The sequence below is a fragment of the Pelmatolapia mariae genome, linkage group LG4, assembly GCF_036321145.2.
Source record: "Pelmatolapia mariae isolate MD_Pm_ZW linkage group LG4, Pm_UMD_F_2, whole genome shotgun sequence".
Taxonomy (NCBI): domain Eukaryota; kingdom Metazoa; phylum Chordata; class Actinopteri; order Cichliformes; family Cichlidae; genus Pelmatolapia; species Pelmatolapia mariae.
Window position 1 is genome coordinate 9,772,618 of NC_086230.1, and position 13,097 is coordinate 9,785,714.

Here is a 13,097-nt window from a genome sequence, read left to right on the forward strand (position 1 = left end):
CTGATTCAACTGACACTGGTCATTTTTTGAGACCCTAAGAGGGCATGGAAACATTTTGAGGTTGTGTTTTATTAAATTGAACACAACAAAAAGCATCATGTCCAATATTTATTTATTTTTGTGTGTGTGTTCTTACAAAGACATAGATGCTCCATTAAATTACTAAATATATGAGTAATTAATGAAGTTAGCTGTGTTGTGTCGCATGTGTCATAGTGGGAAAACCATCTCTCTGGAGACATATCAAATGTACGTTGTGAAGCTGCTAGCATTTAAAAAAATTAGAGGAAATACATTTTCCAAAGGAAAAAAAAAATTACTGTTTTACAATCAGGTCTGTGTGTGTGTGTTTACCTGTTTAGATATCTTTGTGAGGACCAGAAACTGGCATTCTATTATACCTGTGGGGACCAACAGTCACTTGTGAGGACACACACGCCGGTCCATGAGTTTGAAGGCATTTTTGAGGCTCAAAATGTGGTTTTAATGACAGGGTTACAAGTAGGTTATGGTTAGGTTTAGGGTAAAGGTTATGGTTAGACATTCATCAGCAGCTAGGGAAAGCATTATGTCAATTAGATGTCCACACTAAGATAGCTAAACAAGAGAGTGTGTGTGTGTGTGCCTCAGACAACCTCAGCATGTAATCTTTCTTTCTTTTCTGTGTCATAGATAGATAGATAGATAGACAGACAGACAGACAGACAGACAGACAGACAGACAGAGTATATATGTTGTCATGCACTGGTTACATGTATCAGGTTATTATAACAGGGAGTGTTAGAGCAAATACTGTGAGCCTCTCTCTTCATTGTCCCTGAGCTCTTTATTAACAAATGAAGGACAGTGTAATCTATAATCTTTTAATACATGAAATCTCTGTCTGTGAGTTAACTCATCAGTAGTTGAGCAATCAAACTTGGCACACCAATACACCTCACCCCCCTGGTTCTTATCTAGATAAGATATTATGATGTCATAATGTTGCAGAGCAACCACCTACTAGAGACTAAAATGACCCATTTGTAGTTTTTGCGACTGTAAAACTTTATAAAAGCCTCATATCAGTTTAATTTCACCAAAATAACATCTGATTTAGAAAGTATTGGACATACTTATTTTTAATCTACAAATATACACACCAGGTTTATAGTATCCATATTAAATTACATCATTTGACACATTTGTGAAATAAAAAAAAAACCTGTATAACTGCATATGTGCAAAAGTATTTGGATTTCAAACTATGTGAATCAGTCCAGACCACAAAAATCAGCTTTTTTCCAGCATTTTTGTGAGGTGATTGTTATTAATATGTTCAGGTAAACTGTAAGGCCTATGTATTTTTAAACTGTTTTCAGGGTGAGTAAGTATAACAGCTTGCTAATAGCATTCAACAGGCCAAACAATGCTGTAGCATTAGCATGTAAATGACTAGTGTTATTAATAACAGGCATATGATAAAAGATGAAGGCGTCAGCAAAGAGTGATGGATAGCGAGAGAATGAGCGAGCGCCACTGCTCGCATAAAATTCAATTAATTGTTGATTTGAGGTAATCCATACGAAAGAACATATTGTCAATATTTTAGCATGCCTCAAGACTTCATAAATCATGTTCTCATTTCTTATTGAGAGCTCTTCTGGTTCCTCTGTAAGTGCACAGGATGAAAGGCTGGTCTGCTGAGCCGGCTCTCAGTTTACATGTTAAAATATACTTTTTCTCCTGCCAGCAACCCTGTGAGGTTCATATTTGTGACTTGTTATGATGACTGAGACGACACCCTGATCTTCTGAGGTCAGTCAAAAACTGATAACAACCGCACCTTTATTTCATGTTTAGGCTGATGTTACTCCACTGATAGGTTAAACTAGAAAACATACCTCCTTCACAACCCGACCACCTCAGAACTGCATGCTTGTTATTCATCTTATAAACGTTCAGTTTTATGTGTATTTGTGTAGCTTAAATGGTGCCATTTTGGCTCAGTTGTGTGAAGCGTGCACATTTTTCCCATGTCATGTTTGTTGTAATTAAGAGAATCCTAAAAACATCTTTGAAATATTCCTGTAATAATCTGCAGAAGGACCTGAACTCGTCAGAACAGCTTACTACAGGAGAATTTAAGTCCATTTTAAAGAATCAACAAGGTAGTTCTCCTGATCAGTGCGACTGCTCCTCAACACATCTTGATGACTGCTTATGATCTGGATGTTGTGTTCACTGTCTTGTATTGTGTTTAGTTGTATCTTTGTTACAATTTCTACTGCCCTCTTTTCCAGGTCTCTCTCTCTTTTTTCCTTTTTTTTAATGAAAAGATCTTCAATTAAATCAGACTTTTACTTGTTTTTGGATGAATATAGGAGTGCATGTCTGTGTGGTTAAATTTGCAGTAAATACCTCTTGATTTTATGTTAAATTAGCAGAAATTAGACGATGTCTTCCTTGTTTTGAGTCAGCGTTATGTGGTTGTGTTGTGTCTTTCTCTTATTTTATCCCACTTCCAAGCAGTCTAATCTGGGATCCGACCTTTAGATCAACACTTTCCACACACAGCCCGTATGGAAACGGGAGAGAGAGAGAAAGTTTCGCTCTCCCTCAAACAGTAAATATTTAATTGTTATATATATAAGTCTCTCAAGACTTACACATCTTGTGTTATGATTTATTCATGCAAGTTTTTCTCATGTGAAACTTTTCGTGAGCAAATCTAAAGTATTAAATCCACTGTGGACGTTCTTTTCCAGATGAGTGAGGCTGAATTAATAAAGCGGACCATTTAAATGTTAATAGCTTAGAGAAGTGTCGATTAAGAATTGCAGTTTTTCCTGTCATTTTCCTCCCTCGGGATATTGGAATAATAAAAAAAAGATATCAGGTAGCCACCCAGTGAGGCTCAGTTTAACATTTCCTCTTATTTCATCTCCACTCTGTAGAAAAAAATATTCAGAAGCATGAAGTCGAAGGTTGCTCATCTTGCTCTTCATCGAGTTCTAGATTTTTTTTATGTTCATTGAAAAGAACGGGACAGGCAGGAGGGAGGTCTTTTGTTTTTTATTGGAGTTAATGAGTTCATTTACTGTTCAAGTGGACCTCCCACGCTGCTGCAGGTCTCTGAGAGTGAAGCTGCCAAACCCACGCTGTGAAGGTTAGGACCGAAACGGTTGTGTAGTTAACGCTGATTCCAGGAATACCTGTTAAACCAAACATGGCTACAGAAACTTAATGTGTAAACATGTTGTCATTTTCCAGGCTGCAAATGTGACATTATCAAATTCCCACAATAAAACTGAAATGCACTTTCTTTTGCTTAAATCTTCATGCCTTTATGCTGTTTGACATATCATGTGTAACTAAAGGTAAATAGTTGAGTTTACTATGATGCTTCTTGGTATCATAGAAGCATCATTGGAGAGTCTAGAAAGGCTGGATCTTTAACTTTGGGCCTGAATAGTGTAAAGAAAAAAAGCTGCTTATGTAGAAATCATTTGTTGTTTTTTCAAATTTCATACCTCTCATATTAAAGTTGCTTTTAATTGTATTTGAGCTGTTGGTATGGTTAAATTTCCTGAAGGTCGGGTTGCTCTTAGTTTACTGGTGTAGCTGCACAGACCCACATGTGAAAACAACGCCTCACATGGGCCTGAAACGCGACCGGCTGTCTTCTCACGACAAAGCTAAATGCAGGCGTGCTGGGGTTTAGAGGGATAAGTGAGATAAAAATCCTTCCAGATTGATCTTTGACTGTCTGTCCCAGCAGGCTGCACCGCCTCCATCCCATGGCAGGTAGGACAGCAGGGGGGGGGGAACAAGGGCGCTGAGAATCGGGGACAGAGGCGGGGAGGGCGGGGAGATCCTGGATGGGTGGAGAAGTTTGGCTGACCTTCTCTGGTGACCATGTGACTGGAAAAAGGCTGATGTGGGGATTAGAATTAATGGTATAAAAGTACAACACAGACAACACACTTCACTTACTCAAGGAGCAGAGAGAAACAGCTCTGAGCAGCGACTGGGATATCTGTGACTGCAGGTAAGTGCAAACTCTGCAGCTGCAACTTTATTGACTTTGTTTAGTGATGAAACTACCAGGGTGGAGCTATAATGTAACGTTTTATAAGCACAAAAGTAGCAGTAGAGATTGTACATGGATAACTGACAGCTGGAAAGATAACAATGATAGTTTAGTGTGATGATAATGTCTCTGCTAAAACTGTAAATGAATACGAAGCAGGAAGAAAGACAAGTAAGTAAGACAACAAGGTAATGAAAAAATAAAATCTACATCTATTCTGGGCTAACAAAGATGCACTGGATTTGCAAAAAGTCTTTAAAGACATGAAACTTGATGGGGAGGACACGCATTTGCAATTTCTAAGGCCCAGTTAAAAGAGGATTGACTTCAAGGGCAACAATCAAAGCAAACAGATGGTCGTGAGCCTGCCGGGCAGCGTCTCTACATCACCATTCAGCTGAAAGATCAGGAGAGCCTCTGCATCCGCAGGCTGTCTGTATCTGCTGGTCCTGATGCAGGTGGTGCATAACTTCAAGTTGCATAACATCACAAGCCAGGGTGTTCTTCCACCTCTGTCAGAATGCCTTAACAGTGTCAGCAGTCAGAGGAAAGGGGGGCTCAGAAAGGACACGGCTTAAGATGAGAGCTAAGGGAACAGGCAGGGATGTTTTGGTCAAGGGGTTTTCAAGAAGACGCAGTGAAGACAACGCCGTGATGTGATTTGACAATAGCAGCCTCACTTATTCAGCCAAAACAACAACAACAAGATTATCAAAGTTAAGACAAACTTATTTTCAAGTCTGTCAAATGGATGAAAGAGCAAATGGAAGAGTTGGAGGTCAAGAATGAAGGTCTTCCCCTTATTGCACATGTCATTCTTGCTGTCCAAGAAGGGCAATTAGTCCACTGTGGATTACAGTGGGATTAGAGCTAATCTGTCTGTAAAACTAATCTGTGTAATCTCCATGGATTGGCACCGAGCGCTGGAAGCAAACAGGATTAGCACGAGGGCAGCAGGAGGCAATGTGAGGCTTTATCGTAAATGTCTTTCTGCCTTCAGAGATCCGCAGTAGAAATGAACGCCAGCCCCCCAGCAGGAAGCGCCCTGGCCCCCGGTGGAGCCACAGGCCCCACTACGCCCAAGAAGGGGCCACCCAAGTTCAAGCAGAGGCAGACCCGCACATTCAAGAGCAAGGCCCCCAAGCCAGGCCAGAAGGGGTAAAATACAGTTTTTATTATATTTAAATTTATAGATTAGGGAACAGATCAGGACTTTGGATGCTCACCTCTTTGTTTCCTCTTTCTCCAGCTTTGGTGATGACATCCCTGGCATGGAGGGTCTTGGCACAGACTTCACAGTGGTGTGCCCATGGGAAGCCTTCGGCGACATGGAGCTCAGCGACTTGGCCAAATACGGCATCATTTAAACCCGCTGCCTCCAGCCTTCCTCGCCTGCCTGCACCTCTCCTCTGTCTAATCCTTTCCACCTGGCCTTCTCTCCACCTCAGCTTGGCACGTCGTGATAAGGCTGCCAGCAAACCCCCTAATGCCCTCTCGTCTATCTACCTCTTGCTTTGCGCCACTAAGTGGATGGAAAGCATAATGATGTTGTTATTTTTATATTATAATATGATACTGTTTACAGTATATATACTTGAAATGAAAAGACGAGAAAACCATCTCCACCTACCTTTTTCCTTTCCCCTTCATCCACCTAGCGTAGTCTCCTCCTGACTCCTCCCCCCTCCTCATGTGGACTTCCCTGCCTCCCTGTGCCACTCCCAACCCACGGCAATGGATGCAAGCAAAACACTAGTCAACGCTAGCTTGTATTTGCTTCTAGCTGCCTGTTGAAATGTAAATAATTTGTTCTAAGCGTTAAACCTTTTTACCTTATCTTCCATCTTACCTTTTGTACTTCCTCCCTCTTTTGTTTTGCATTGTATTTTCTACTCCTTGTGCACAAGGTTGTTGTAAACACCAAGGGATGCAGTGTGGGTGTGCAACATGCTGTAATGGTGAAAAACTACAATGCTCTTTCACGCGATCATTGAGGAGGAATTCCTTTTTGTCCTGCTCTCCATCTCTTTCTCTCCTTGCTGCTACCTGCACTTCCCTCCTTAGAGAAGTTAAAGGCATATAAGTTTTGTGTTTGCAAACACAATATTACGGAAGATGTGTTGTGAACTGGTATGTCCTAATAGCTGAAATAAAAATCAGTTTATTTTCATTACTTTTCTTACCCTCATCTTTTTTTCTGAAAGACATAAACAGAGTAACATGGCATTTTTTAAAATCAGTAAAAGAAAAATTGGAAAATAATATCAAATCACTATTAAATCATAGACTGTACATAAATGATGGACCTGGCAGCATGACATCACCCACTGTTTTGAGAACTACTGCGATATAGCCTCGATCTAACCACTTTGACTGCAGCCTAAAGCGTATCTTGCTTTATCACCCATTTCCTGCTAAATGGGAGCAACAATTTATAAAATGAATGACATGTTGTATAAAACAAGGTTTAAACAAGCATTCATTGAAGAGATCAATTGAGGAGTGGGATTTTTTTCTCTTTTATACTTGATAATCAGGCTTCCTTTTATCAGCCGATAAGAAAGAATGCTACATCAATTTAAAACACTACAAAAGAAGGACATAAAAAATGAGACATCCTGCTTTGAAGCCTCAAGATGAACATTTCTTTATCACCATATTGGCTGCAAAAACACTGTGGTAAACAGGAAAGGTGGATCTGACTATAAACACCATACACCCATTGATGATTTCTGATTGAAAGCGGTTACGGTGGTCCCTCGCTATAACGCGGTTCACCTTTCGCGGCCTTGCTGTTTCGCAGATTTTTTTTGTGCAATTTTTTGGGGGGGGGAGTGCATTGTGTTCTGCATCCTGATTGGCTGTAGACCACTGTCAATAAATCTCCTCCGTGCCGTGTCTCCTGTACAGTACAGAATACGTTCAGCTTGTCAAACTTACATAAATCTTCGATCGCTAGCAGTGTGACTCTGAAGTGCTGCACTGTATGTTTGTAAGTTTTCTCCCCAACAAACACAACAATGTCGATTAAACATTTTGCACCGTCAAAGGCAACAGCGGGTGCCTTTGTTTCATTCTATAATGCTGGACTTATTTTTCTACGAAGGTTTGAACTTTGAGAGTTTAAACAAGAGAGAAAAGTGTGAAAATGTTGATGCCTGTCTGAGAAAAGTGTATAAAGTGTGTAGTGTATAACAATAATAATAATAACTGTAAAAAATAAAGCTGGCTACTTAATGGATTTCACCTATCACGGGTTATTTTTAGAACTTAACTCCCACAATAAATGACTTAAATTTTGTTATGTATTCTTAATATAGATATCAAACCTTATCAAACACTGTCGATCACATCATTTTACAACAGTAACTAGAGTACACTGCTGGTATACGGTTTGAATCATACCTATCTGATAGAGTCCCGTTTGCTCATGTAAACATGGAGTCAGGGTTCTGTGCTGGGACCTATTTTTTTTAAAAACATTATACATGCTTTGTTTAGACAATATCATTAGGAAATTCTGCATACATTTTTATTGCTAGCCAGATGACACTGACTTATCGATCTATAAAGCCAGATGAAACAAATTAATTAGTCAAACTACAGGAATGTCTTAACACTAGAAGTCCCAGAGAAGAGCCATTTGGCTTTTCTACCTATAAAACCCACCGTCGAGCCAAATGGCTGGTAGGCTTTTAGCTAATATCCTTAATCACCTGTGAACAGCTGCTTTTGTTATGTAAATAAGGTGGGGCCATGCTGAACCACTTGGAGTGGTTAGTTTCCTGAGCCACAAGGAAACTTGTGTTTCAGTTTGCCTTAGGGAGAAATCAACACACATGGGTGTATTTCCTTTGTTGCTGAGATTTATTGATAAAACAGTACAAAAAAACAAAAATAAAAAAACAACCATTTGTACACATATTTACAAATAACAATAAAAAGTGAGTGAGTACATTTCAACATTTTCAGCAATCACTCACAATCCTGGCACTGCTATGGTATCTGTAGTCTGCATGTACCACATGTGTATCTGTAGCAGTGAACACATCGCACAGTGGCATGATTGTTCTTGCATTTGTGTTTGACCTGACACGTGGCTCTTTTTCCAGGGCTAGGTGTGGAGGGTTGTGTCCGAAGCAACTGTTCTTTTCTTGCCTTCTTCCTAGCCATATGAGAGTTAGCCAACTCTCTTGCAAACTCCACCAGGAAGTCCACCCGTCTTTCCTGAGTCCCGGTGCATGCTTGATACAGCACATGTGCATTCAGTGCTGCTATGTCAATCATGTTATAGAACACGGCAACTGGCCAGCGCCGTGTTCCTCTGCGGACCGTGTACTCCCGCACCATCTGGTCCATCACATCCACGCCACACTTTGTGGTGTTGTAAAGGGCAACAGTGTTTGGCTTCCTTTTGGTGGTGTTATCAGTCTGAACCACGCTGTGCATGCTGCTAAGAATATAGACTGTCTTCTTCCATTTGGCCGCATACGCCGTCAGCGTGGCAGCAGTGGTTGAAAATACCTAAGAAATAAGATAAATTGTTATTTCCATAGCACTTTTACACACAATGAAACACATAAACATAGAAGCACAAAAGACCTGCAGCCTACCTGAGTGGTGAATTCATTGCGATTTGTGTATCTAGCGGATTGAGGAATTTCCCGGCGAATCTTGTTGACTGTGCCGAGGATGGTGGTTTGCCGTCTAAGAAGTTTTTGCGCAAGTGAAAGCGATGTGAAGAAATTGTCCGTGGTAACATTTCTGCCCTTGTCTAGGAATGGTTCCATCAGCCTCATCACTACATTTTCAGACAGTCTCTCCCCACTGGGACGACTGGGGTCCTTGCCAAGATATAGGAGGACATTGCAAATGTACTTGGATTTTAGGTCGCAGGCCACCCAAAACTTGATCCCAAACCTGTCAGGTTTACTTGCAATATACTGCAGGAAACAGCACCGAGTCTTTGATGGGAAGAGCTGTTCATCAACGGTGATATGTAGACCAGGGTTGTAGCACGTGATGCAGTTGGTGACAAATGATCCCCACACACTGGAAACTGCAGCGAACTTATCAGTCTTTGCTCGATCACTGCGGGTGGACCTGTCATCAAAGCGTAGGTGTTGCATGATGTCTTGGAAGCGGTTACGCGGCATAGTTCCAATGATCTGTGGGTTTCCCAGACTGCTGACCAGCAGTCACGTAGTGATGGAACCCTAGTAACCCCCCGCAAGATCAAGATCTTTGATCAAGATCAAGATCAAAGACTCGGTGCTGTTTCCTGCAGTATATTGCAAGTAAACCTGACAGGTTTGGGATCAAGTTTTGGGTGGCCTGCGACCTAAAATCCAAGTACATTTGCAATGTCCTCACATATCTTGGCAAGGACCCCAATCGTCCCAGTGGGGAGAGACTGTCTGAAAATGTAGTGATGAGGCTGATGGAACCATTCCTAGACAAGGGCAGAAATGTTACCACGGACAATTTCTTCACATCGCTTTCACTTGCGCAAAAACTTCTTAGACGGAAAACCACCATCCTCGGCACAGTCAACAAGATTCGCCGGGAAATTCCTCAATCCGCTAGATACACAGATCGCAATGAATTCACCACTCAGGTAGGCTGCAGGTTTTTTGTGGTTCTATGTTTATGTGTTTCATTGTGTGTAAAAGTGCTATGGAAATAACAATTTATCTTATTTCTTAGGTGTTTTCAACCACTGCTGCCACGCTGACGGCGTATGCGGCCAAATGGAAGAAGACAGTCTATATTCTTAGCAGCATGCACAGCGTGGTTCAGACTGATAACACCACCAAAAGGAAGCCAAACACTGTCACCCTTTACAACACCACAAAGTGTGGCGTGGATGTGATGGACCAGATGGTGCGGGAGTACACGGTCCTATAACATGATTGACATGGCAGCACTGAATGCACATGTGCTGTATCAAGCATGCACCGGGACGCAGGAAAGACGGGTGGACTTCCTGGTGGAGTTTGCAAGAGAGTTGGCTAACTCTCATATGGCTAGGAAGAAGGCAAGAAAAGAACAGTTGCTTCGGACACAACCCTCCACACCTAGCCCTGGAAAAAGAGCCACGTGTCAGGTCAAACACAAATGCAAGAACAATCATGCCACTGTGCGATGTGTTCACTGCTACAGATACACATGTGGTAAATGCAGACTACAGATACCATGGCAGTGCCAGGATTGTGAGTGATTGAAATGTACTCACTCACTTTTTATTGTTATTTGTAAATATGTGTACAAATGGTTGTTTTTGTAGAAATATTTTTTGGTTTTTTTGTACTGTTTTTATCAATAAATCTTTTGGAGATTTATTTTCCTGGATGATTGAGAATGCATCAAGACGAACACAAAATGAAGTTCACAGCTTTTAGCAGTTCCCCCTCCCCACACACAAACAAAGAGGCAGTTTGCAGTTAGAAATCCGCAATCATTCACACACCCCCACTCTCCTCCACAATTCTCAGGTAACGACCCAATTTACATATGAATTGATGCTAACAGACTAGCCAAGTTAGCTTCCACTTGGCTGACAGAGGGTTAGAAAAGCCTGGGACTTCTAGTGTTAAAGATACAAAGGCCTGGATTACCTCGAAATCCCTGCTTCTAAAGTCTGACAAAACTGAGGTTTTTCTACTCTGCCCTAAAAATTTAATGATGTCTAACCAGATGCTTACTCTGGATGGCATTACCTCAGCCTCCAGAAATGCTGCGAGGAATCTTGGAGTCATTTTTAATCAGGATATGCCCAACAACGTGCATATAAACAGGTATGTAGGACTGTGCTCTTTTGTCTGTGCAATATCTCTAAGATTAGAAACATCTTGTCTCAGAGTGATGCTGAAAAGCTAGGCCATCCATTTCTTCTAGGCTGGACTATTTGTTTCCTTATTTTCAGGCTGTTCTAAAAGCTTGCTAAAAAGCCTCTAGTTGATCCAGAATATTGAAGTACTGATGCATTAGTTTGTGTTTGTTCCTGCCTCTCTATGCTCTCCTTTTTCATCCCTTTTCTTCAATGTAACTGTTTGGATCAGATGCCTGCCCCTCACCCTCCCTGAGCCTGGTTCTGCCGGAGGTTTTTTTCCTGTTAAAAGGGAGTTTTTTCTTCTCGCTGTCTCCAAGTGCTTGCCCATAGGGATCTTCTGTAGGATCTTAACCTTACAACGTAAAGCACCCCGATGCAACTGTTCCTTTGAGTTGGTGCTATATAAATAATTAATATAAGTTAAAGAAAAATAAAATGAAGAAAATGTATTAATGAAAGATAAATTAATCTAAAACCTTCGTCTCGCTTCATTTGCTCTCCTTGCCAGAGAAGATGATCACAATACTCATTAGACTATTGTAGTGTCCCCCTTAAACACTTGGTGTCCTATAGAGCAACTGATATGCTAAACATTATACAGTGTACAAAATACATTGTATAACTAATGAAACTTCTTTGCAGGCTATTAAAAAGACTTCATGATGTTTTGCTTACAGACAGCAAAGACCCAATTTAAATGCAAATATTTGTGCTCTCACATGAAAAATGGTGATTTTATTTGTGTTTGCCAGGCAGAGTTTTTATGTGCTCATTAGCACAGCAAGGAAGATTTTTGAATCTGGTGTTACAGTTGTATCAAAGTCTGCAGATTACAAAAAACTGGGGCACGAATCCACCAGCCATCACAAAATTTCACTGTATTTAGATAAAAAACCTAAATGAAACATTAAAAAAAGAGAAACTAATCAAAGTAAATTAAAATTATCTACACTAAAAGACTTTAGTTTTAGGCTTTGGTGAATATGTTTATTGAGACTGGTATGACTACATGACAGTGAGTCAGCTCTTTCACAGTGTGACTGACTGTGTTTGTGTTGTAATACCCACTCCAAACGTCTTCAAACTTGCTCCTGGCAAACATTAGAAATCAAAATGCTACACCCAACACAGCTAAAGTGAAACTCGCAAACCCGAGAGAGAAAAAAAACAACCGAAACACAACTGTGCTCAAAACAAACACCGTTGAGGATGTTGTGTAGAGTCTCAATGTAAACCTCGACAAGGTCTCAGTACAAGGAAACCATCGGGTCGCTAAACTTGGATTCGGATTCCTTGGACTAATAAAACTGGGAATATGCTCCATCATTGCTCTCCATACAATGCAAAAGAGTTTAATCAGATCCAAGTTGGTGGAGCACCTAAAATACAAGTTTGCCTTCTCAATGCAGCAAGAAAGGCCCCAAAAAGTCTTAAGGACACACTTTCTGTCAGCATCCTTCAACACTGTCGCTCTTCCCAGACAGCGGGGTTGCCGAGTGTCTAATATGCACACAGACACACCATGTACAACATATTGGTGCCTTTGAAACATTTATTCGAAGGAGACGTTTACATTGGCCAACATCCGTGTGCACACACCCTGCTCCTGCAACAAACCAGCTTACAAATGGAAAAAGTCCCTCTGGGCTTTAGAGCAAAGTTTAGTTGAAGAGTGACTTAAGCTTCAGCTGAACACACCCTTAAACAATGTGCGTGTGCAGGCATGAGTGGAGGTGTTACGTATGGGCTTGCAACGGTGAAAAGCGTTCTCTGTTCCTGATGCAACCCTACCTGTGGCGAACTCGCCAATTTCAAGTGTTATGGCTGTGATTTACTAGTAACCAAGGAGACTGCTGCTCCTGTTCTGTATCCAGGTGATGGCGGGATGAGTCAGACGGGCTCGCCCTGACGCCCTTGATTCTTACTTCTGCTGAGCTGTGACCCTGCACCTCAGGTGAAACACATGACCACATTATCAACAAATGGGATGCAAATTCTTATGGGAAATGAGATTCATAAATCTGGGAGGTGTGACTTCTCATCGCTTCCAGGTGTGCGGGAGCCCCACCTTAATCACAGGGAGGGACGCAGCGAAGCACAGCAGACGGGAGGGATCTAAAAGCCAAGAACTTGTGGAGGTACAGGTTTCCAACCTTATAAGCAAGTTGAAAACAATCCTCTCTAGTGGTGCTT

General features: G+C 41.2%; 1 protein-coding gene across 1 annotated transcript; it reads left to right on the forward strand.

Moving 5' to 3' along the window:
• Window positions 1-3,901: 3,901 nt before the first annotated feature.
• Window positions 3,902-6,242, forward strand: LOC134625950 (retinal cone rhodopsin-sensitive cGMP 3',5'-cyclic phosphodiesterase subunit gamma-like). Its single transcript, XM_063471360.1, has 3 exons — window positions 3,902-4,030; window positions 5,073-5,230; window positions 5,322-6,242. The coding sequence occupies exons 2-3, from the start codon at window positions 5,088-5,090 to the stop codon at window positions 5,437-5,439; spliced, it is 261 nt and encodes an 86-aa protein (XP_063327430.1). The 5' UTR covers window positions 3,902-4,030; window positions 5,073-5,087; the 3' UTR covers window positions 5,440-6,242.
• Window positions 6,243-13,097: the final 6,855 nt, after the last annotated feature.

Bases quoted from the DNA above. Each gene is read 5' to 3' on its own strand.
- LOC134625950 (XM_063471360.1), top strand. From the start codon at position 5,088: ATGAACGCCAGCCCCCCAGCAGGAAGCGCCCTGGCCCCCGGTGGAGCC. The intron at 5,231-5,321 runs GTAAAATACAGT...CTCTTTCTCCAG, and splicing joins CCCAAGCCAGGCCAGAAGGG to CTTTGGTGATGACATCCCTG.